Source organism: Polypterus senegalus, chromosome 13 (assembly GCF_016835505.1).
Source record: "Polypterus senegalus isolate Bchr_013 chromosome 13, ASM1683550v1, whole genome shotgun sequence".
Lineage (NCBI taxonomy): Eukaryota > Metazoa > Chordata > Cladistia > Polypteriformes > Polypteridae > Polypterus > Polypterus senegalus.
Genome location: NC_053166.1, coordinates 126,304,851 through 126,331,927, shown reverse-complemented (window position 1 = coordinate 126,331,927; position 27,077 = coordinate 126,304,851). Strand labels below are relative to the sequence as shown.

Here is a 27,077-nt window from a genome sequence, read left to right as displayed (position 1 = left end):
TTTACCATCAGAAATGTCACATTTGTTTTAAAAAAAAGGGTACTGGAGAAACAAATAGCGGCAAACAATTATTTCAAGCGTGTGATATTTGCATTCACACAGTGTATTTACATACCTATAAGCCCCTTTCTTGGTCAACAGTTCCTTGAACTGCCCCAGTGTAACCACACGTCCCTTGACAGATGTCCTGTAAGGGATTGGCTCACCACAAAAGTAATACGCCACAACAATGTTTTCACACGGCTGCTGCTGCTTCTTCTGTGTTTTATGCCTAAGAGAACAAAAAAACAATGAAATTATTAAACAGTAATTCTTAATCTCAGTAAGTCATTAGGTCCAGAAAGGCTGCAGTCAGAAAAGCAAGGTGGTATTTTTAATTACTGAAACTGAAATGCTCCTTTTTTAGGTGGTTTCTGTTAGGCATTTCACTGGTTCATTTACTTAAAAGTAAAACGTAATTATTACTCACAAAACCCTACACCTAGGAAACCAACTAAGCAAAACTGAAAAAATGGAAAACTACCGAAGATGAGCCCAGCTATAAAACTAAGCAAAAATCGTTTAAAAGATGAGTAATACAGAAAGTGAAGCGTTTTTTTTTTTACTTATAGATCTCACATACTACTTATGGAAATACAAATTCTGCGATCAGAACAGAGCTTTAAGACTCTGATAACCAAAGTAAACACATACTGCTTGTTTAAATATTATTACATCCCAAAATCTGTTAATTTTACAATTTAATAATATAAAGGTATGATTTTTGATTCATATATAAAAACTTAGAATTGGATGCCAATAGGTCATTATATAGTCGTGTTTAAGCTAAAATGTTTCTTATGCATTGTTGAGTTTAGTTTCTTGCTCATTATGTGACGCACTGGCCTGAATGTTCTTATGAAGACAAATTTCCCTCTTGTGATAGAAGGGTCTGAAATGAATCAAATTAGCCACTTAATACCACCTTATTTTTATATGTAATACATGAAAAACTAGAATACAAAAATTAAGCAGGCAGGATTATTAAGACAGATGAAGCGGAAAAAATTGTCAGCATTAACTTTTAATAGAAAATAAATTCACCAAAGCAATGACCTGCAAAAGCTTATTTCTACCAAATTACTTTTGATCCAGTATATTTTTTACGGTGGACATATGCTCTAGTCATAACTCAGTGTTATTACTCCTGTGCTTTAATTTTAAAAAGACATTAAATGCACACTTGCATAGCTTTTCTCCTTGTCAATGAAATCCAAGTCTCTGCCATCTTTGTACATTTTAACTTATTTTTTGGGAGTGAAGACAGAGCACAGCCAAATTTATTAAAACTTTGGAGCTCACTTGGATCTATTCCAAAACCAAAGGAAAACAAAATGTTCTAACTGCACTAGTAAACCTGCACAAGTTACAACATACAGATTCTCAGTAACAAACTAAGCCATATAATAAATTTACAACATTAGCTTTTACAAATATTTTGATTGCATTTGTTTTCATTCTGTGTTTGGAATGGTAAACCATCTGCACTGAATGTATAATACAACACTGAACGCTGTGGACTGCTTTGTTAGAGCACATGGGAAGGTAGTTTGGGTTAAAATAAATAAATAAATAAAAAAATCCGTTAATGTTTACATAGATTATTTTTAATAGTCTTCTCAGTTGTTATCCTATCCTTAAATAAATACATTATGAAACGTTCAAGCATTGCTCAGTGTTTAATACCTGTATGTAAACAATACTGAAAGGACAGATCATGTGATACAATGAATTTAACAAAAAAATTAGTAAATCAGATTGCATATCTTAATCATATTAAGTGGGCAACCACAGATAAGTTATTAGAAATGTCATACAAAGTATAAATGTATCTGTCATTTTTTGATCTGCAGCCTACCCTTGTGTATGGGAAAAGATTGTTTGATTCTAACTACATAACTCATCATTAATTAACCCAACTAAATGGCCAATACCACAGCAATTGGCAACTCTCCATCCAGGGAACAGTGGTTCTACTACAAGGCCTTACCATATTGCTGAGATTCTCACCCTAACATGGAGGGTGAGCCCAGCAACCCTGAACATGGAAACACAAAAAATTATAGTGCTTCAATTCTGACAAAACAAAAAAAAAATTCCTAATGCAATTACACATACAAATGTATAAGTACAAATAAATTCTAAATTTCTACAATATGAATGATTGGAAGGAAAACAAATATTGAAACATATGTGCATATAAGATGCCAGGAGTTGGTATACCTCACCGAATTTTATATATGTATAGGGTGGTCCAGATCTAATTATGCAATTTTCATTACGCTATTTCTTTAAGTTTATTACGTAGAAAAATCACCCGAAAAATCCCGGACCATCAAGAAGTGTGCGTACTGACGACATGAAGAATCGTCTTTTCGCCAAACAGGAATCGTCCCTGCATAAATCAAAGTCATCCAGACAATCTGGATCTGCATAATTAGATCTGGACCACCCTGTAGAGTGCCACTTTTGTATCATCAAAAAATAGTGCTAGAACATCGAAATAAGAAAATATACTTGAAATTTACCACTAGGATATAATTCTACTATCTACAGTATGAAAAATTTAGAAAATAAAAGCAACCACAAAACATGCATCCCTAATGAAGTGTGTCAGTATACAAAGGAAAAAGAGGACATGAATAGAAACCACATTCTACTATAAAAGTGTTCAAGGAAAAATAGTGTTAAAATTTAACAAATTTTCAAATGTTTACCATAAAATCATTTATGATATGAAAAACTAAAGGAAACTATCAAACTAACAATACTGACCTAACTAGTAATCAAGGAAATCAAATATACCGAATTAGAAAATTTTTTTACCGTACTGTGTTAGTTAAAGCATTGATTAAAATATTAGTACAGTATATATTTAAATATATGTACACACGTCATAAATGTATCAGTAAAAAAAGGCCACACACACACAAATTCAATTAAATTACATGAAGTTAAGCTATCATGGTAGTATACTATGCCTACTCATTCTGGAACTAAATTACGGGAAGAGCAGCTGCACATACTCAGACTCGGAGAGATCAATGTCGGAGACGGCTGGTACCACATTCGGCACTGGAATACAAGCTGGCCTGGCAGCAGTGCGACCTCGGTGGATCACCTCTTGAACATACCTAAAAATAATCCCCGGCATTAGGCTTAAGGAACAAATCTTCTGTTTTGATCACAGTGCTAGCATTCAGTGCATATTATCTTTAAAAGTTCTATCAAACTTTGATTTATGCATTTTTATTTTATGAACTGCCAAAAAGTGAAATTGCAGTGCATATAATTAACTATAAAATAATGCATCCATCCTCTTCTGAACCTGTTTTTTCCATAACAGGGTCACAGATAGTTACAACATATTTTTGCCACACTGGAAAGGAGCAAGGCACGAACCAGTGCTGGATGTGATGCACACATTGTTACTGTGAGTCAGGTTAGCATCGGCAAGTAACTAGTAACAGAATGAAAAATGTAGGTTTTAGCTAATTGCACTACAGACATAAAAAGATATAAAATGCAGAGAAAAACACCAAGAACAATGGTGATGCAGTTAGGGCTGCTGCCTCTTAGCTATATGGGTCTTGGTTAGATTTCTGTTCACAGGATGGAGTTTATAGTTTTTTCCCTTTGTAAATTGTGAGTACTAAATGTACTCCGGCTTCCTCCCACATCCAAAAGATGTGCATATTAAGTTAACTAAGAACTCTTCAGTGCTTGCTCTAAATAGGTGTTCTGCCTGGTCCAGTATTGCCAGGACAGACCACTTTCTCTGACCCAGTTTGATGGTGAATATTTTGAGAGTAGACTGTAAACATCACTCAGAATTATTACTGGGAAGTGGAAATCTAAATTCTAAGACACCAAACCCTTGCATACAATGGTAAAACAATGTATTCAGGCGATTATTATGAATTAATTAATTTTTTGTGACTGTATTCATACTTTTTAAGGTGCAGGTTGCTTAGATGTACACCAGAATGTAACTCTTCAACAGAATTTTGAGCACATTTTTTCAAAAAATGACCCAAATTAACAATCTTATCACTGAGTATTTAAATTTAAAAATGACTCACTTAACTCTAATGGCTACTGAAGTTGCATCATCATGATTCGGATACCTGAGTGTACAGGAAGCACTAATAATCACAAAACAACAATACTCACAACTCACCATTTAAAATACCATATTTATACTTTAAGGACAGACTGTATACTTTACAATAGCAGCTACTTCTTGGCATAGGTTCGCCATCAAATAACTAATGAATTAGCTACAGTAAATATTTACATTTCCCTTTAGCTTTCTTTACATTTCATATCTGGAATTGTAACACCAGTGCTCAAATTTGCACTAATTTCTACAATGGCATAACCATCCTACACTCGAACTCCTCTGTCCAAGAACACTGTTTAAGCCCTAAAAATAACATATGTTACACTTGTTAACAAAGTACTTTCTACTGTTTTAATTTGTTGCCCTATTGTTATGTGGGGAAAAAAAAACTTTACTGGTCAAATATTGCCTGAAATTAAGCAATTTTCACTTTTCCCATGATAATCTTAAAATATTAGCAGAAATGATGGAGCATAACAGAAGCTGTAGCTTGAAATGAACATGATCACAGACGATGGAGGTGGCTGACTAACTCTGCCAAAGTGGCACAGAGCAGCGAGAAGAAAATACACCACACACTTGTAAGGTTACAGCCAAGGGACAGTGTGGCAGAGGAGCTGGCCATTGGGTTGCAAGGTGCAAAAGGGAAATTCTTGTTAGAAGATGGCATTGGAAATGCAGAAGCAAAAATCATTGGCTATCAAAAAGAAATCTCAAATACTGTTTGTTTTAGAAAGGGTAAAATGGAGAAGCAGCTGGATTCAAATATTCAAATCTTCACTTGTGAATAGTACAAAAGTGGGTCGAAAGAAAGTATACCAACCAATACGAAAAACAATGCACGGAAACACAGATGCTGCAAAGTACAAAGAACTTGCAGCAAATAAAGGTAAATTACAATAATCCTTCCACAACAAAGCAAATAAATGGTAGTCTATCACAATCAGGAAGAAGCTATAAAGAAACATCACCACGTAAATGACGCAGCTGGTCTGGTTTGTCATTTTCAGACCTTAGCTCTTTAAAATGGCCCTAAATAAGAGACTGAGTTTTTGGATCCCTCCTTTGAGACTTCTGCTTAGCTAGCAAAAATGCACTTAAGCTCTAAATGGGAAAAATCACTATATTAATTCTATGAAAAATTATATTCCTTTAATTTTTGGACTAGTTTATTAACAAACATAAATCGATCATTCAGTAAATTCACTATGAGTTTAACTCGTATTGCACATTATTCCATGAATGTACTTTTTTAAAATCATTTTAAAAAAAAAAAAAAAACACTACATGTATGCCTTAGGAAAATGATATCCCATTAAACAGACACAATATAAGGATGCATATATATTTAATGAAGTGTAAATTAAGACTTTAATCATTCTAGGTAGCTAACCTAAGAGTATTTATTTTTCAAGATGAAAGTATCAATATAATTTGCCAGCTAAGTTAAAATTCTAAAAATTGTCTAACATTTCCACATAATATTCAGCACTGCAGAGGTCTAAATATTTCTCTTCACAGCAAAAAGGCGAGATCAAACTTACCTTTGCTTTGTCTGCATTGTCCCAGGTTTCTTTTTCTCCTCTTCAAGGCGACGCCGTGCTTCTTCCAGTTGTGTGAGTGGATTAGGAGCTGGGTTAGGGGGCATGGTGGGATCTTGAATAAATGGGTGGGATGGTTGAACATTGTTGCGAAGTTGAGCAGTTACCCATGGGTGCACTGATCCAAGACGCTCGATTGAACTTGGCCTTGTTGGCTCATGACTTGCCACCTTTTTATTTCCAGCAGCAGATCTATGCAGCATAGAATACAACAGAATACAAGTTAACAAAAACAGGCAAGTGCATTTTTTTTAATTAGAACTACTGAGATGTCAACTTCACGTACTCTCAAAATAAAAAATGTGTAGAACTGAGGCAGATGTAAAGAAAGAAAAAACACGCCACCAAGTAATCAGCACTATGTAACAAGCCTTAAACATAATGTAAGGTGATTACCAACATTCTTTAAAATTGAATACTTGCATATCTGGCTATTAACATTCTTCAAGTTTGGAAGAATGTTTACTTTTATTATATTAGCTCCTGTTTGGAATATAAACACCACAGGGTACACTGTAGCTTTGTTATCCAGTGTTAGAAGAATCTAACAGACTAAACACTTTATGTCGAACATTTATATAATTTATATCAATGTGAAATTTAATTTTAAACCAGGTAGTTTAAGGTGAAAGTTTTATTTATTAAGAGAGCAAGATTAAGTAAAGTGTCTGGTTTAGGACCTTAAAATGTACAACACACACTAAAAGATGTCTATATTACTTCAGCAAAGAAACCTACTATATCCTAATACTGCTCAAGTAACTATATGGTTAGGTTTTGTTTTAAAAAATATAAATACTGTATTAACAGGTTGCTTTTTGAAGTAGAGTTGATCCATTAAGAAGTCATAGCTTGGCTTACACCCACATTTTAAACATTTAAATGCCAATAGTGCTTCAGCCTTTTTTCTATATAACAAAAATGGCATTATGCCAGAGTATATAAAAAAAAACAAAAATACAACTATCACACAACATTTTCTCTTCCCTTGGGATAATTCAGCATTATGAACAGATTGTGCCCCAAGACAGTGTTTCTTAACATTTGCTACTTTAATTAAGGAGACTATGTACTCTTTAAATGCTATGTTTAAACTGAAGCAATTACAGCCTACAGTTCAAAAAGATCTTGCACAATCCATTTTTCTCCAAACAACTCATTCCTTTCAAACTGAGGGGAAAAAAGGGAGGATCATGGAAAATGGTATGCAAACATCCCAGCAATTATTATTTAGAGAAGTCTGCACTCACCCATAAGGATTTTTTTTATGTCGAACTTCTTTTTCTCCTTCCATCATCCACTGCATGATTTTCTGGTTCCTTTCCATGTCCTCTGTAGGCACTGGTAACTCAAAATTCCTGACATCTTCCCCTTTTCCAGGTTCTTGCTTTTTCGAATTCCTCTTGGATAATGTGTTTCCTTTGCTACTGTATTTTCAACATTAAAATATAATATTTAAGATTTTTTTTCAGAAGGGATTAACTATAAAAACATTTAGCATCCCCATATCAATGATTAATTTCAGTATTCAAGATTTTTTTCCCCAGTTAGACTTTCACTTCTGATAAGGGGTCGGGTCTATCTAGTTACAAAATCTGCTTAATCCAGTTTTACAGACATGAAGCATAATTCAGGAGCCAAACCTGCATGCAGAAACAAAGGCAGGGCTACTTTAGAGTTTCCATAAAACAAATATGTGATGAGGGAGGAAAATCAGAGTAGCCAGAGAGTAACCTAAGCAGACATGGGAAGTACAAGCTGCACAAATGTACTTGTCTGGAGTTGAAGCAGCTCTACCTAACACGCCATTGCGCTTTCTTGAAGATGCACATGTAGCTATAAATAATACAAAAGTAATACCATTTTACATACCCAAGAGCTGTGGTGTTATGAATGTTTATACATAATTTAAAACCTGAATTGGGGTAGGTACTTGTATCCATTTAACTGAAGTATCTCAAGTATTTTTCGTTAAGCAGGAACTGTGTCTCTGTTCATCAACTTGCTCTAAGCTCACTGTGTATACTGCCTATATCACTCATTAAAAATAAAGAATTCATTTTGTAACAATATAAAGTATAATATTACATTTTACTTTGACTGCTAGCGTCCTGATGTTTGCCACTTTTTTCCTGACAGAATTTATGGTACTACCTTGCACTGCTCCTTTCGTCAAAAAAACGTTTATTTCGTAATTATGTAAACAATCTAATACGTGATTTAATGATAAACCACAAACTAGCACAATCCAAGACATGCCTTTCAACAAAACACTAGGATTTCATAATCAGTCCTGAGATAATGGCTATGGAAGCAACTTTCAGATATTAGGCATCAAGTGTATAACAGTATTAAGACTAAGCTTTAAGTGGTTTTGTAGAATGTTTCTCCCATGTGTCATATGTTTAATAAAATTAATAATTTGGTATATTTTACCCAAAAAAATCTGATAAATTTACCATATTCACTAACCTTCAACTAGTATAGTACCACCCTCCTGGCTTACTACTATTACACTTCATGCTTGTATTTTAGTGCATTATTGATTTTAAACAACAATATGTATGGCAATAATCGGATATTGTGAGGTGGTCTGAACAAGGAGTAAGCAAGGCCATCACAACACACCCTGGAATTTCAACAAACAACATTGTGAAAGCATGCTTAGAAACACCAATGTGACAGCTTTACGTTCTTACAAATGTTGTGCATATAACATACTGTATAACCTAGATAAAAAAAAAAAATCACTGGAAAAGAAAAACCTTTAAATGTAAAAACTAATAGTGGAGCTCTCATTGTTTACTATAAAATCTCACTTGCTCTCCTTTTATTCAGTCACAGTTTTATCAGCCATCTTGTGACAGTTGCACTGAAAGATAAAACACTTTGGATCTTGCCTAGAGCAGCCCTAACAATGCCAAAGTAGCATACAGACAACTGTTTTTTAATTTTTTTTTTTTTTAAACATCATCTTCTGGAAAACAAAACAGAAGTAATAAGAACTGGAGTAAACAGTTAAGTATAGGAATTTAGACAAGTGCTCAGGAACAATACCAGCAGTGTAACTGTTCTCAGATACATACCCTTGCCCCACGGAATCAAGGGGGTTCGTTGTCATTCCCATGCTGTCTGCATAATTCCGAGACTTTGTTGCATAGTGATGTGAATCTACATTCCAGGTAAAGTTAGTCTGTACTCGTTGAGTGGCTTCCACTTCTAACTGCTCTTTTGGTTTCATTATGTTGTGGTGATGGATGTGATGGTACACATGTTTGTAGTGATGCATGTTGGAGCTCTCCAGTTTCATTCCTTGTTTGGCTTGGTGCTTTCCATGTCCAGAAGGCAATGCCCCTATTAACCCTGGCATCTTACTGGCATGCAGTCCATCTGGAGAGCGGGACTTTGGAGAGTGCCGTCCAGGACCGGGTGACTGGCACCCAGGGGTTTTCATGACTCGCTGAACATGTTCATCTAAGATAGATTCTGGGTTTTCCTCATGGGCATCACGAAGCTGCATGCCATTGTAAGCGGTTTCAGAGTATCGAGAGCCAAAGTGAGGCTGCTGGCCAAGAGGCAGTTTATGGCTAACCATTGAGGGTGCAGCAGAGATGTCTGCATCATCACCTTCTTCTTCCTGTAAAAATTAAGGAAAAAAGTAGTTTATCAAATTCAGATTTTCAGTGTAATTAAAAAAATTGTAATAAAATGTTGATAATTCTTTAATTTTTATGTTTTGGCATATGCTGACAAGGTAAAAATTGCATCTCCAGATGCAATAATATTGTGATGATGCCAACTTCTCAAGAATCCAGATTTTTAAAAATATCTCTTCTTTTGCTTTATTACACAATTGGGTTCAGTATAGCATTGTACCCATTCCATGCATGCTCTTAAGAAACACTTGATAAATATTTACAGCAAATATCCAATTAGGCCAATTTGTTGCATTTGAGAAGAATACTGAAAATGGAAAGTTATTTTGACAGCCTTTCATTAGATGTGCTTCAATTAATTACAGTGTCACATACGCCCCCTCTACACTATTCTCATAACCATTCCTGACAGCAGATGGCAACCATGTACATGTTTCTCAACAGTGGCTAGCCAAATTGCTCAGATTCCAAGGTTACTTAATTTTTACTGTCATGTCCTTAAAGCAAAATTGCATTCTAAACAAAAAACTGCACATCTGCAAAAGAAGAGACATTTTAGTGGTAAACTATTAAGCAAATAAGATGCAGTTACAACTGCACTTGCATGACCCAAAGCATATTATTCTAATCAGACTTTAAAATCATTTTCTATACTTATTGCTTTTGTTTACTTTTACTTGAGCTGCTAAAATACTTTGATAAAGTCATTTTTTTTGTTTTTATATTTAAAATGGTACACATGGAGACCATTCAAATGTCACTCATATGATGCCTGGTTAAACTACAGTATTTCCACTTTGCAATTATGAAATCACATTCAACAAGTATGTGAGTGTTTTACTATAAGTCAGTCATGACTATTTTGCCACTTACTTAGACTGCACAATATTCAAGACTGGGAATTTAATATATTTGCTAGTAAAGTATTAAAAACTATTCAGGGTCAGATTAGATATTCTTGCTGATAATCTCTAAAATAAAGACAACAGAGAGAACGCATGGGTTTGACTTAAATTCGTCAAAACACAATTTATATATCAACAAATATTTGATTTCTTGGCAGTAGAAAGGACTGAACTGTAGAGCAGTAGTTAGTCCAGCTTCTCCCCATATGTGCATTCTCCCAAACCAATCTGACCAAACAGAAGCTTTAATTGTATTTCAGTCATTTTCTGTACGAATTCTGTACATGTTTTTCCCCCTCAAAGTACCTCAGTTTTCACCCCAAAGCACAAACACATAAGACGTTTAGGCCCCATCCATGTATTTATGGTCACATGTGCTTTCCCAAGTACAGTGTTTTTATACAGTAGGTTTAATTAGGTTTTGACATTGACCATTAAAAAAAGAATTAAATGTCAAAGTGAAAGAAAATATATCTAGAAATTGATCTACTATTAAACACAAAATAACAGTTTGCCTAAACATTCCCTTAACTATGACAAGCTAAGTCATCACTAGTGCCTGTTATACGTTCATGCTTCATGCCTGCACATTTGAAGTATGAACATATGACTGTACGTTACATAAAGAACTAATAAAATAAAATCAAAGAAATATGATATAAAAATCTTACGTAAGAACTTTTTTTATATTGTTTCACTTTCTGTGTATTGCTTTTAATTTTACTAAAACCTTTCAAACAATGATTCTTAAACTGTCAAATGTTTTGCATATGTGTCAACGAGTCCCACTCATTGCCATGAGAAATTAGAAGCTGTGGAATTATTGGAAACCAGACAAACACAGTTATACTTTTAGATTTTAATTTAACTGATTATGTGAATGGAGGTCACCTGTGTGCAGTCAAGGAATGTAGTGTAAATATACCTGCAACTGGAAGGTTCAGCCTGTGGTTAGTCAGTATTGTGATCTAACATACACAAAGACAAAAGAACACTCCCAAGTACCAGTTGGGATAGATACAGAAAATTTTCCCAATTCATTGAATATCCCTTAGACTACAGTTATGTCCATCATTAAAAAATGTAAGAAGAGTATGACAGAGCTGTAAATCTCACAAGAGCAAATTGTCTTCAATAACTGAGTGACTGTGCAAGACAGGACAAGTGAAGGAGACTACCAAGAAACCTATGACAGCTCTGAGGGAGTTGCATGCTTCTCTGCCTCAAATGGGAGACATTGTGCCTACAATATCTGTTGCTTGGGTGCTTCACCATTCACAACCAGATTTTGCAAGAAGGTATATTGCAACAATTGGAATTGAGGAAACACACCAATCATCATAAATCACAAATGTTCACGTCGGTGTGGTCAGTGTAGTCAATTAATTACTTTCAGTTTTCTCTGTCCAGCAGCCTTTGTAACTGTTTCGCCATAGTTCCTATGACCATGGCTAAACAAAATGTGAAGAGAATTCTAAGCATGGTTTGGATATTGAGAGGGAAACTATACTATATATAAAATTTACTTGTAGTTTTAATTTCTGCATGCTTCTTAAAACCAGCCTGATCATAAAGTTAAGGAATCAGATTGTTCTTGCCAGAAATATAAATCGTACATATTTCTCTTACTGTGAAATAATTAATGGCAATTACTTAATTTTACATTTTTGGAAAAATTATCATATGATCTGATGCTCATCTGAGTAATAGGAAATTAAATACAAATAAATTGCACATCTATCCAAGTGATTTTTGAAGCAGAGTTTGAAATGAAAACATTAACCACTGACCATTCACTGCCATAATTATCTTTTTGATGACTGCATGTAGGACTGACTGCTCCTTACCACAGGGACGACGTAAGATAGAAAATCTCTTTTATATCTATTTTTCATTAGCTGTATTTAATACATATTGAAAACACTGACATGTGATGACACATTGTGTATGTATGAATATTGAAGTAGGAAAGATTTAAAATAAAAAAAAAACGACGGCAAAAAGTATAATTAGCATCACTATAGGTCCCTCCATATCTTGTTTGGGAACTGGTATGCAAATATTAGACATTAGCATTTGATGTCATTACAGCTCAAGTATCACTTTCTCCAGAGTTCTCCCAGGTAATGGTAAATACCTGTAGCCAGACAGTTGCTACCGTTCTGATGCCTTCTTGATGTCAGTAAAAAGAGGCATAAAACTAAGAATCATTTAATAAACATTTGTAAATTCAGAACATTTATGAAAACTTAGAGTAAGAACTAGCAGTTTAGGAAAATAAATATCTATAAATAATGGATTTACTCTATATTAACTCTTTGAGGGCTGAATATTTTTTCCAAGCAATGGCTTCACACAGAAATCAACATAAAACATGTGTTGCTGCATGCTGTGGTTGCCAGTTTGCCAAGAAGTTGCAGCAGGCTTGCCGCCAGGCTGTCTTTGTGTAGCTGGGACATGGTCGCAGTGCATTACAATCTGGTTTCTACCTCTTATCATTGTTAAGTGGCAATCCTCCCTGGCGAACATTGTCAGTACAACCATTAGCTGGAGGACCAATCAGCTGAAGCTGGAACCTCACATTTGTTTTCAGTCACTTGTTTCAAAATCTGACAAGACATAGTCCAGTTCGGAGATAATAAGAGACAAAACATCGTCCACAAAGTATTTTGCTTTATACATTCGCTTTGATCTCTCTCCAGATGTCAGTGCCATTTTTGCCATTGTTTGCGCCTTGCTACTCACGCGAGTGCAGGAAATCTCTGTCAAACCAATGAATCTAACTTTCCTTCTAGCATGCATAGACAGACAGACAGACAGACAGACAGACAGACAGACAGATAGATGAGAGTCCAACTAAAACATAACGGTGGGTTTTGTCACAGTTTACAGTCAATTATCATCGTCAACTCCTCTTTTGGACAAAGGTCGACATTAGCCCTGAAAGAGTTAAGCTGTTACTCATTCTTCGATGTTCCGTCTAATGATTTAAATTCAAAAACCAAGGTTAGAAATCCTACTTTACCTTAATTGGGTACAACTTCAGCCACACTACTAAAACTTGACTACATGTAAACTGTGTCATATTGCCATTAACCTGAAGCTGTAGGATTTGCTATGTTGGCTTTTGACCCCCGATTTGCATTAATTTACTTACCAATCTTACACGCTTTAATCGCTCTTCAAGCTTTTCTTGTGCTTCCCGCTCCCTTAGAACACCTTCTAGTCGACTGATCAGCTCTGCTGCAAATTTACCTGGATCAACATGGATATCCTTTGGCATCCGGTATGTGCGCTGAATAGAAAATGACAAAAAAACAGGAAACAAAATTATTAATTACTTAGAAAAATGGTGAATAAACTAAACATTTTTTTTTTAATTAGGCACTGTTTCAGATAAGTACATTACAGAATAAATTAAACAATATGACAGCCTGCAATTATGTGAAGAATTGTATTATCTTTTATGAATATGTATTACAGTATTTATAAATATTTTCTGTATGTATCTTAAAAAGTATATATTTCAGGGGAATTTTATTTGATTTTGTATTTTATGGTCACAAAACAATAAGCCTGCAGAATTTCATTTCATCAATTAAAAATGAACAGATAACTGATCTATACGTTATTAAAACACCAATGTTAACACTTACTACAGAAACATTAGACTTCTACCCATCTGGTTAATGTAAAAAGTTTTTTAAAGAAATAAATAAAAAAGGAAAATATGAATTGGAATCATCCAGTTCAGCAACATTAAATCAGTGACCAGTATTTACTCCAAAAAACCTAACTGCCGCAACCCTATAAGAAACACAGACACAAACACAGTTATTAATCAATTGCTGTTATTCCCAGCAAAGTTTGTGTTGGCACCGAGAGGCCAGAAAACATCATGCCTCTCATATCATCTCTCTCGAATAGACTGTGACACAAAGAATATACGTATTCCACAAATTAAACTGATTGTACTAAATTTTGCATTTTAATAACCCATTTCCTCCGTATTATAATTATTAATTTAGTATTCCTGTTTACGCATAGCAGTTTAGGAAAATCTTGTAAGAATTATTATCACATTAATTAACCAGTAAGTTACTAAAATAAATATCACAGAGTAAAACCTTAAAGCGCAATAGGCAATGATGATAAATTGGGGGTACATTTAGAGTAAAAAACTTAAAGCACAAGAAGCCTAGGCAGTAGCTCAGGTGTGCAGAACCTAACTTAATAATTTGTAAAATAGAATGCCAGTTGAATGCTGCAAAGTTACAGAAACACCACATAGCATAAAGCTTTTTTTCCCCCTTTTCCATTGCAAAAAGAAATCATATATATGTCATCTGTTTTACACGTCTATTTAAATTATACATCAATTTAAGCAATGTGTAAAGTGAGCAGCCAACTAATAAACAGACTACATGTGAAACATGTTCGCTGATGTAGATTATAAGCAAAATAAGCATTACTCATTTCAAAAGAGCCTGAAAAGTTATTATAATAAAAGGAAAATCAGAAATATAGTAGTTATTTACCATTGTTATTATTAACAAAGGAAATGAGCTTATGTGATGGATGCTTAACAACTCTAACATAAAACAAGAGTATGTTAACAAGGATCATCTTGTGATCTCTTTTCATGTCCCGAAGATTTGCATTTTTGAATATTAGCAAGTCTGTATTGGCCCCATTAAAATGACTGTGTTCATGAATGGGTCTAGAAAGAAACTGGAAATGTCCAGGTTTATTTCTTGTCTGGTGCCTAGCAAAGATAGAATAACACCTGAACCCTGTTAACATGGATTAAATTACGCAGGTATAAATATGAACTGATGGATCAGTTAGTTTAGAAATAACCAAATAACTACAGGTTAATCATCCATCACAGAGAGGGCATTTTATTGGAATTACGTTAAGAATGATGTCAGAAATGAAAAAGGTTCCCAATTAAGATGATTACCTACGTTTACATCAGTAAACTCAACTGTACACAGAAAATAAAACTTGCGTAATTTTTTTAAGCAAGAAGTTGCAAAACATTTTTCACTACAGAATAAATCCGTCTATGAGACAGTCAGGGCAGAATTCACTAAAGACTAGTTTTTCCATTTTTTGCCCCAAACTTCCTTCAAAATTAAAATAGAGTGCAACAAACAAACACTTTAGTCTGAAGTGTTTAAGCAGCACACTTTACCTATAATATGTAGAAACATCAGGTTTCAATTTCATGGTAACTGTTAAGGAATATTAATGAATGGAAAATGGAATGGTACCCTGAAGGACAATGTAGACATTCACTAAGAAACAATTCATGTTAAAAAAAAAACAAAAAAAAAAAAAACTAATTCAAGCAAGGAAGCAAAGCATCCCTAGTTTTAAAATACTATTCTCCAAAACAGGATTAAAGCACAGGCACTATTGGTCCACTTGCTTACTTTTGAAACTCTATTGTCCAAAATAGGATTAAACAACAGGTGCTATTGGTCTATATTTTAACAGTATTAAATACATTTACTTTCAAAGCATTGATAAAATGAACTGCCTTAACAGGATTACACAAATGTTGGATTTGATTGTGCTACACAGTTATGGGATAGCAAAGAAACAAGTTATGGTAAGGCTGACAAAGATAAAACAATTTTACACATTTCTTATACATATGCATTTCAATTAAAGCTCTCTGACAGAATCCCATTTAAACGTGTGTACCAGTAGTTTTGTTTTTGGTATGAACCAAACCCTTATCAATATACTTCCATTGCTTGTTCCAAAAATGTAATAAACTGATGTTCAAAGCAGATACGGCATTTAATCAGATGTACTCACAGGAATATGAGGTAGTGGCACTCGTCCGTTTGCTTTGGCACTTTCCTGCATCTCTCGTCGCTGATGTTTTCTAAATTTGTATGGTGGAATACCATCTCTGTATAAATGAAAAAATGAAATTTGTGTTTAGGTCAAAAAACAAAAACCAAAAAAAAAAACTATTCTGCCACTATTATCTGACACACAGTAATACTGGAAGATAAAACACTAATTCTTTTTCTTCTTTCAGCTACTCCAGTTAGGGGTCGCCACAGCGGATCATCTTCTTCCATATCTTTCTATTCTCTGTATCTTGTTCTGTTACACCCATCACCTGCATGTCCTCTCTCACCACATTCATAAACCTTCTCTTAGGCCATCCTCTTTTCCTCTTCCCTGGCAGCTCTATCCTTAGCATCCTTCTCCCAATATACCCAGCATCTCTCCTCTGCACATGTCCAAACCAACACAATCTCACCTCTCTGACTTTGTCTCCCAACATTCCAATTTGAGCTGGCCCTTTATGTACTCATTCTTAATCCTGTCCATCCTTGTCACGCCCAGTGCAAATCTTAGCATCTTAAACTCTGCTAACCTCCAGCTCTGTCTCCTGCTTTCTGGTCAGTGCCACCGTCCCCCAACCCATAACACATAGCTGGTCTCTCTACTGTCCTGTAGACCTTCCCTTTCACTCTTGTGGATACCAGTCTGTCACAAATTAATCCCGACACTCTTCTCCACCCATTCCACCCTGCCTGCACTCTTTTTCACCTCTCTTCCACAATGTCCATTACTTTGTACTGTTGATCCCAGGTATTTATACTCATCACCAACTGTACTCCTTGCATCCTAACCATTCCACTAACCTCCTTCTCATTTACACACATGTATTCTGTCTTGTTCCTACTGACCTTCATTCCTCTCCTCAACCTGCTCTCTACTCTCACTACAGATCACAATGTCATCAGCAAACATTGTAGCCCACGGGAACTCCTGTCTAATCTCATCTGTTAACCTGTCCATCACCATTGCAAATAAGAAAGGGCTTACAGCGGATCCCTGATGTAATCCCACCTCCACCTTGAATGCATCCGTCACTCCTACCGCAGACTTCACCACTGTCACACTTCCCTTGTACATATCCTGTACATCTCTTACGTACTTCTCTGCCATTCCCAACTTCTTCATACAATACCACAGCTCCTCTCAAGGCACCCTGTCATATGCTTTCTCCAGGTCCACAAAGATGCAATGCAACTCCTTCTGGCCTTCTCTAAACTTCTCCATCAACATCCTCAGAGCAAACATTGCATCTGTGGTGCTCTTTCTTGGCATGAAACCATACTGCTGCTCACTAATCATCACCTCACTTCTTAACCTAGCTTCCACTACTCTTGCCCATAACTTCATGCTGTGGCTCATCAATTTTATCCCCCTTATTCTTAAATATCGGCACCATTACTCTTCTCCACTCCTCAGGCATCCTCTCACTTTCCATGATTCTATTAAACAATCTGGTTAAAAACTCCACTGCCATCTCTCCTAAACACCTCCATGTATCCATAGGTATGTAATCTGGACCAATGGCCCTTACATTTTTCATCCTCTTCATAGCTGTCCTTACTTCCTCCTTGCTAATCTGTTGCACTTTCTGATTCACTATCTCCACATAATCCAACCTCTTATCTCTCTCATTCTCTTCCTTCATCAGCCTCTCAAAGTACTCTTTCCATCTGCTCAACATTCTCCTCGCTTGTATGTTTCCATCTTTATCCTTTATCACCCTAACCTGCTGCACATTTTTCCCAGCTTGGTCCCTCTGTCTAGCCAATCAGTACAAGTCCCTTTCTCCCTCCTTCGTGTCCAACCTTTAATACAACTCATCATATACCTTTTTTTTAGCTTTCACCATCTCTCTCTTCACCTTGCGCCTTATCTCCTTGTACTCGTCTACTTTCTGCATCTCTCGGACTATCCCACTTCTTTGCCATCTTTTTCCTCTATATTCTCTCCTGTACTTCCCCATTCCACCACCATGTTTCCTTTTCCTCCTTCCTCTGTCCAGATGTCACACCAAACACCCTTCTTGCTGTCAATCTTACTACATCTGCTGTAAATTCCCCAACTGTCTGGAAACTCTTCAATACCACCAAGTGCCTAACTCAACCTTGCAGTCTTCCTTTTTCAAATTCCACCATTTGATCCTTGGCTCTGCCCTCACCCTCTTCCTCTTCTTGATCTCCAACGTCATCCTACAGACCACCATCCTATGCTGCTTAACTGTACTTTCCCCTGCCACCACTTTGCAGTCTCCAATCTCCTTCAGATGGACTCTTCTGCATAGGATGTAATCCGCCATAAAATACTAATCTACAAAATAGAATTAACCCATAAATGGCTTAGGTCTTGTTCAAAATACCACATTCCATATTACAAGTTCAAAATACCACATTCCATATTACAAATATATTCTGACTAGCATTTCTGTGGAGTAATTCTGATTTTTCACACATATTCATTAATAAGATTTACATTCATTTCTAATTCTCTATCAACATGCCTGTATAAAACCAATTTTGTTTATTACACATGCCATTTCTGCAAGACATACTTGTGCAGTGTGTGTGACCAGTTTGTCAAAAAATCATAAGGACAAACACTATAAGGTAATATTGCTCACAAGAAATCTTGAATTAAATGAAGTCTATAGTCTAGCATGAAAACATGCAATTATCATTATTAAAACATTTGAAGATAAACACCAAAACCACTTCTCATACCTTTCAGTTACTAAAATGATGAAGACAATTTATTTCATTACTCAATGACAAAGAAAGGAAGAGATATTTCAATTTCAAGATGGCAGCCAATAACACTGTAGCATTATAAAGTTTTGCATAAACTCTTTGCCCCATTATGTGTGTATTTGTAAATATTTTGATATTTCAAAGATAGTGCAACATCATCAAAAAATATTAATTCCCAAACATGAAAGGAAGACCAAATATGGAAAAGTAAAAAATATTATTAAAAGTAAAATATTACCTTGGAATAAAAATAAGATTTAATTTTGCAACTTGCTTTTTAACACAAGTATTGTAGCTTACTTATTCAGTTTACAATTATCACTGAACAGGGAATAAGTGTACAGATTTATTGATCTTCTATTAAAATATGGCTGTCAGTTTGACATTTCTTAATTAGAAAAAGAAAAAAGGCTAAGCAAATGTTATAGCTAATAAAGTTATTACAAAAAAAAAAAAAACACAAAAAAACATTCTGTATTCAGAAATGCAGTAAACAAACAGGAAGGAAGGCTTCATGGAATTTAAAGAAGTGCCATATTACAAGCAGCTATCCATGTGTGTTATTCATAAGTCTTTAGTTTGGTTAGAACATCTAACACAAAACAGGAAAAAGTGATGTCAAAAAAGAAGGTCTTTGTGACTCAAATCCTCTGTTGGGCATACTTCAAATGCAACTTTCCTCACAGAGCTCAAATGATTTGTGGAGTCATAATTTTTTCCAGAGCTGTGAATTCATGGTGGTCTGAAGTTAGACAACATTCCACTGTGATCTTATCATGTCACATGTTGTACTGAGTGGACATTTTAAGGGCAGTGAGGCTAGGCAAAAGGGAAAGCCAGTAACACCACCACAGTACTTACCTGGAAGATCAGTGTTCTTCCTGGTTAATATCCTACTAAGAAATGTGCACATAAGGTCTGCACAGTTTAATGTTACTGCCAATTTCTAATTCAACTACTAAAAGATGTTCTCTATTGTTAAAATAATGTTCATTTATTGACTATCAAATCTTCATTCTAATGCAGCTTCACAAGAGATGTATACTTTCAAACAACAAGGACAAAATAAAAAACTGGTCAACCTTCTCCAGATTCTTCTGTACTAAGTTGGAGAGGCCAGTGCCTTTCCCAGCAGCACTGGGTTCAAGGACACCATTTTGATAGGACACACCCCGATATACCCACATATAGATGCAGAAAGAGCCACAAGTATACAGGAAATAAAAATCATAGTCAGGATAGGACACATCCACATTTCAGGAAGCACTAAGAATATTTACAAAAAAAGTGGTCCACTTGTTTGCATTTGGATATATTTTCCAAACTGTTAAACTAAAAAAAAAGTCATGTTGAATTTCTAAAAAAATAAATAAATAAAAAGGCCTTTACACCAATGGGCTAACTCTTCTTAAACTGTAATTGTGCTGGGTAAGGAAGAGTATGCCAACAGGGTGCCGAGAGTCTGCTTTATTCTTTGCAGCCTCAGTCCCAAAGGATAAACTTGCCTTTGTTGAAAACACTGCCGCAAATGGCTGATAATGGCCTCTAATCTATCCAGCTTCAAACACATGTTCTGTCCTGCTGCGCGGCCTTTGATGTTCCTTTAACTTAATTCCCTTGTGTCACCTCTAAACTTACAGCACTCTCTTTTTCTGAATTCTCTGTGCCAGCTCAACCAGTGTAAACAGTTTCAATGAATAAAGGGTGTAAGGAGACAAAAAGGATTTGTACAGCTACTGTCCACCTTTTTATTTAAATACAGAACCATGAGATTGGAATAAACATTTTCTCAAGACTATATGCAAAAGAATTGCATGCAGTCATAATTAGGAGACAATTTAAAAAAACATGACTTAATTAAAAATGAGATATTAAAAAAAAGACCAGACCAGATTGTTACACAAAAAATAAGGATGAGAATTTAAAGCTATTAATTAAAGTTTGCAATCATTTTACTACAACAGTTGAAAACTGCTTAGGAGGATATGCACTATTGTGCACAGGAACCAGTAATATGGTCTCCTACACTCAGTAGTGTATTTTTATCAATTTCACCAAGGCACTAATGTTCAAGGATTAATATAAATGTCTTTGTGTCGTATCTTATCAGACTGAAAACTTTAAAGGTCTACTTTATGAATGGAGTGGAAAGTGCTTCGACTCTAGTCATACTGAAACAGAAGGTCAAGGTTCAATTTTGCAAACAATCAAGCTCAAAGAAGATAAAATGAAAGAAGGAAACAGAATTACTCTTCAGATCTATTCTATCAAAAATTTAAAAAAACATACACAATTAATATGAAAAACACAGTCATTTTTGCTTATGGACTCCTTAAAATCAATCTTGTTGTAACAATGATAGATAATGAAGAAATGGAAAGCACCTTGTTTAAAAGGGCTAGGGACCTTATTGTAAAACAGAGCAGCATTTCAAAGAGCAATATTTCTATATTAAAAACTCCTACATCGTCTACGGTGGTGGAGGTTGCTGAAATGTAAAGTGGCTTACAGTGATAAACATCTGACCTTAAGGAGAGCTATAAAATACCCAAATCTAACCGTGATAACACTGCAGTCACAAATTGTACAAACCTTGTACTTGAAACTATTTGCAAGTGCCCCTACAGTATTAAACACTTCCTTCATCTGTGTGAATTTGTTCACAGGTTTACTATAAAACGGTGAAGGCAAGCCAATAATTTAGATACAGGGATTAGGGAATATCTATTACAGGAGTTTGGGTAAGCTAAGTTGTGAAACTTTGAGGAAATGAACACTGATGTCCTATTAAAAAAGAAAATATATTTGGTATATGGCAATGCCTGAGAGAGAGGCACTGCGCAAATGTTTTGTTTGAGTGCAAGCAAAGTTAATGCTGCTAATAGGCCTAACACACTACACAATTTACCTCTGTGATTACTTTATTTATATATTCTTTAAATATTCAAGCCAGGAGTAGTCACAGTGCATTCTCATGAATGCCAGTCATGTAGTTTGACCTTCCCATTAACTCAGTGAGACTGATAAGCTAAATCAAAAAGGTTGAATTTTGTCTTAAATCCCTGGAATGTGTACAAGAATTCATAGACGAGTGCTCACCCAGAAGTACAATGCACATAAGGCAGCTGTGAGAAATAGGGAACATGGGTATTTAGGACCTCAAAACACAAGAGATTTTCATCACAGAATAGAAAGGGTAAATAAATAAAAAAAAATAAAAAAGGGGGTGATAAGATGGGGCAGAACTTGCTATACTGGGAAAGCATTCATCCAGGCATTCGCACTAATTGTCAGCATGCTAATTTGCAGTTAACATGTGATAAGCAGGCAATACGATGGAAATTAGAAACTGCGCGGGAAAATCGTCAGGGAATTGTGTGATCTCATCCCCTGCGACAACTAGTCATGTAATTTGACATCCTTATACAAGACCCAGCAACTGTTTCATGTGCCTTCAGTTTAAGTAGCCCAAGTACACAAGACCAAGCCAGTATACTTGTGAGTCTAACAATGCATAATTCAACAATGGTTTTATAAGCCATTATACCTCAAATTGCCACTTCATAATTGAGGCAATCCATTGATGGATTCTACTGTTTTCTTAATTCTGTCAACATTTATTGTTATGTACACATTAGTTACGTTTGTTAAAATCATATTATGTACAGTTATTTTAAATATTATGAATATAACCTTTTTTAAATGTAAACAAGTCACTTTACTAGTGTAGTGCATTGGTCAGTCAGCACAAAGTACATTCTAGCAAACTCTTTATATGCAACTATTTAAAACATAGTTCTAATTTCCACAAAAAACATGTGTTAACCAAACTGTGTAACTACAACATTAATTCTGTTTTACTAAAGACAATGAGGAATTAAAAGAAGTATATCACAATAGCGTAACTGAAAACATTTGCACTTTACTGTTTTACTTCATTAAACATTTTCCACACATCTCATGCATTAATTTAATTCTTGTGGAAGTCTCCTGGCTCAGGTCCATTAACTTTGCTCTTGGATACTTCTGGTTAAATGTGGCTACAATGAAGTGCAACTCTGGAGTAATATTTCAAAATGCTTGGTTTTCAGTTGTTCTAAATGAGAAAGTGGTGGATTGCATACTACTGCTTTAAAATATTTTTATTTTTAAATTTATCAAAATTACCAAATATTTTTTGGCAGCTATCTTATATACATGAGGTCAAGCAAAAGCATAATACTATAAGTTTCAAGAAGGTAAAAGTGCAATTATTGCAAATTGTCAAATGTAATTGACACAAATTACGTGAAACCCATCCCCAAATGTGAATTTGAATCACAATACTGGAAATTTGGTGTGATGTGTGTCATAATTTAATAAAACTGTAGTACAAGAAAACAAAGAATTAGCATCTGCACTTTAACTTTAAATGTATCTAACATAGAGGCAGAATGAATCCTTGATGTGGAACCAGTATATACTGTAATTTTTATTTCCATGTAAGGTTATATGCACATGTACACCAAAAATTAAATAAACACATTTACTCTATAATTATGCTTGCAGCTGAAATGAAAAAACCAATGCACATTTCATCAACGTCCAGAGCCAAATAAAGTCTTAAGCTAAAGCAACACCTGCACACTACTAAATGAAATTCACTCATTTCAGTTCACCTAATTAATGACACTTATGACTGAAAATAAGTGCAAATGATTTCTAGTGCTTAAGTATTTCCATTCACATTTCAGTTTGTAAAAACACTAATTATAAAATGCAAGTGAAATTAAACCTTTCTTCTTATTTTGGCCTTTACTCCAGACGATTATAAAAATGCAGTATAGCAGTGCTAATTCTAAGTTCATTATACACTAAGTAAGTTCCAATATTCATACATGTGTTTGCAAGTTCAAAAATGAGGGAATGTTAGCATGGGTCTTAGTATTTAGAAAGCAAATCTAATGCTTGTCACATGAAATTACAGCACAAAAGAGTACTTAGTGGGGCTCTACTGTATTCTATTATGCTAATAGTAGTAACACTTTATATATGATCATAAGTACTATATTTGTCACATTCTAACTCCACGCCCTAAATATATAAAAATATTTTAAAAGGTGTGCAGAAAATAAAAACATGACATAGAAACTATTATTTAAAGCTTCTGCATGCTGTGAGAATTTTAGAACAACAGGGTATAGGACTTATAAAATATCCTTGCTTCATAGTTCTAGAAAGCAAATGCTCAGAAGACAGCTCTCTTGACAAATGAATGAAAGAGAGAGGCATATCCTCAATTCAAAATCGCATCATTATCGGACTGTCTTTCCTGTTTGTGTTGTACAGGGATTCTTCATAAAGTATGAATATTTTAACAATAAAATTCATGCATTTTGCTGATTTTGAGCATACGACTGTATAACGGGTATGCAAATTATGCAACATGAATAACTTTTTTCCAGTGGTCACCATTGGGTTCTATTATATCAAACATTTTATCTTCACTTTGCATGATTACATTAAAACTATTTTCTCGGTCAATCAGTACAGAGTACATGGGGTAAGTTAAATATCATTAGAATATTATATCATTATTGAAACTATAATTCCTGGTTTAATCTTTATTAGCCAACATTGAAATTAAAATTGATAACCTACAACAAATCTTCCATATAAATCAATTTAAAGGATTATCCCTTTAAAAAAAAAAAAAAAACGGGCACATTCTGAAGTAGGTTGTTCACCCTAGACATCCAGCAAATCTGGAGAAGGTGAAACACTTTGTAAAGAAAGAAAGAAAAAAAGTCCTCAAAGGCACTGCAAAACTGATTCGTAGCTCCATGAAATAAACACAGCTACAAAATCATGAGCCACTGGAATCTACATTAAAAGAATTACAAAGTGTTGAATGGACAGTCTAATTTCATAAATAATGAAACAGCGCATACATATTTATAGGCATGTCCACTAATGAAGTTATGGTTACATACAGACTTTCACATAAAGGATTTTCTTTTTCATTTGCCTTAGACCAAAACAATGTGGGTCATGCATAATTTCAAGCAGCATTTTGTTTATATGCATTATTGGCTTTAAAGTTGGTCTAAGGTCACAGCTTCAATTTCTACAGACCACATACACTGTGAACCTTAGCCAATTACTTCATCTGCCTTGCTCTGTTCATATGGAGTTGTTTTAAAGTATTTATAAAATTCTTCTAAGAAGCATTATAATTTCAAATAATAAAAAAACAGATTCAATATCTGGCAAAAATATAGTTTAACTTGATAACATTTGTTTTCAACGTGGCCAATGTATACTTAAGCAAATTTACAATCATTAAAGAAATACATACACACTGCTGTCCGTCAAGGAAATGGTGTCAGCATCACTAGACATACTCTGCTGCTCACTGTCATTGGCACTGGTAGCAGGGGCAAGGGCATATCCGGTGTTGACATAGTAAGGGTTGATTGGTTCCCTCCATGTTCCATGTCTGAAAAAGGAGAAAATAAAATATCAGTAAATTGGGTCCCCAAGGCCAAGAGAGGTGAGATGAAGTCCAAAACTAGCCTTTCATGCATCTCATCAAAAACAACGATGACAACAATTTAATCAGCAGATACACATTTTTCATCTTGCTTCTAAAGTACAAGCATGCATCCATTTCACAACTGGTTTATCAATTTAAAGGTAGCAGGAGTAAATAACTATGTCGACAGCATTAAAGTTTTGCAAATCACACTTCTACTTCTTACAAAAATGGTAAAATTTAAGAATTTAGATTTATATAGAACTGTAACCTAAAATGTTAAAGGAAAGGTGGTACTGCATTTATAGCCCTTCTCACCATTTAGTGTTAATGTTGGAATCCAATGCCCTGTTCTTTTGTGGCATTTTCGCAGATGTACATTTTATATAAGCTTGCAACTAAATTGTGTACTATGTGAGGAAGCACAACTGTGTACCTGTGTGTTTTGTGAAGGACTGGACCCCAGCATGGTTTCTCACTCTGCATGCAGTGCTGCAAGGTTAGGCACCTGTGACCTTAACATAGGTTTGATAATGTATATGTAATTTTTTTAAACATATTTTAGTTGTACTATGATACAAATTTGGTGAGATTAAAATATTAATGGAAAAGAAAGTAAGGACAAAATGTTTTATCAGAAGAAAATAATAAAATCATTTAAGATTATACTAGCAGGTATATTTTTCACTTAGGCTTTATAGTGGTCAGAACTGCTGCTTTCCAGCTCCAGTTTATGGCACTTGTACATTTTTCCAAATGTCTCATGAGTTTTTTTCTAAGAAGTCTGTTTTTTGTTCCTTTACACAAATAAACATGCATACATTCTAGTTAAACTAGCATCTCTAAAAGTGGCCAAATATGAGTGAGCACAAGAATATCCTGTGAAGGAGTTTTACAATGTTCAGGTTTGATTCCTGCTATGTGCACAATACTGCTATGATGCTGAAATGACTCACACATGTTTTAAAACAGTTAAAAGGATTTACATTTTCCATCACAAATTAAAAACCTTTAAGTAACATGTATTTAAATTCTCCAGAGTATTTATTGCCCACTGATGTCAGATTAATTATTAATCTATATTATCTGTTAAATGCTGTGTATTCCTTTAGTGTATTCATTGTACCTCCTCTAAAGATTGTGACTATTGGTTCATCTTTGATGAAACTAACAAAAGATATGAATAGACTATTTCCAAGTGCAGTAAAATATTGCATGTTTAAAAAAAAAAACAAAACAAATTGTGTAAAATATCTATTACTATACTCACTTTATAAAACAATACATGAATTTTAATCCAAACAAAATGACCCTCAGAAGAAATGCAAATTGTTGACAGAAAAAAAAATCTGATGCAGCACAACTTTCTCAATATTTACAACAAAAGTATAGTATACAATGTGAATTTGCCAAAATATATGCAAGATGCCACACTACTCGAGTGTACCTTTCACATTTGAATCTGAAAAAATGGATTCCTAATTTAATGTAATTAATAGGGATGCTTTAATGAGGTTTTTGCGATCACTGATTTCATGTTACTGGATTGGCCAATTTGGTTTTATTTTTTATTTTTTTTTACACTAAACTCCTGTATAACCAGATGCACAACAGGTTTGTGTTC

General features: G+C 34.7%; 1 protein-coding gene across 4 annotated transcripts in view; it reads right to left on the bottom strand.

Moving 5' to 3' along the window:
• The window catches only part of axin1 (axin 1), a 124,252-nt gene that overhangs the window by 3,571 nt on the left and 93,604 nt on the right, over positions 1–27,077 (bottom strand). For 2 of the 4 annotated variants that reach the window (XM_039776406.1, XM_039776405.1), the window contains exons 3-10: positions 25,277–25,417; positions 16,154–16,250; positions 13,482–13,619; positions 8,850–9,400; positions 7,014–7,190; positions 5,707–5,955; positions 3,066–3,173; positions 116–271 (exon numbers count right to left, since the gene is read on the bottom strand). In XM_039776406.1, the coding sequence (XP_039632340.1) occupies positions 116–271; positions 3,066–3,173; positions 5,707–5,955; positions 7,014–7,190; positions 8,850–9,400; positions 13,482–13,619; positions 16,154–16,250; positions 25,277–25,417 (1,617 nt within the window). The remainder of the gene's footprint in view (positions 1–115; positions 272–3,065; positions 3,174–5,706; positions 5,956–7,013; positions 7,191–8,849; positions 9,401–13,481; positions 13,620–16,153; positions 16,251–25,276; positions 25,418–27,077) is intronic. The other 2 variants (XM_039776407.1, XM_039776408.1) reach the window with 2 other exon arrangements.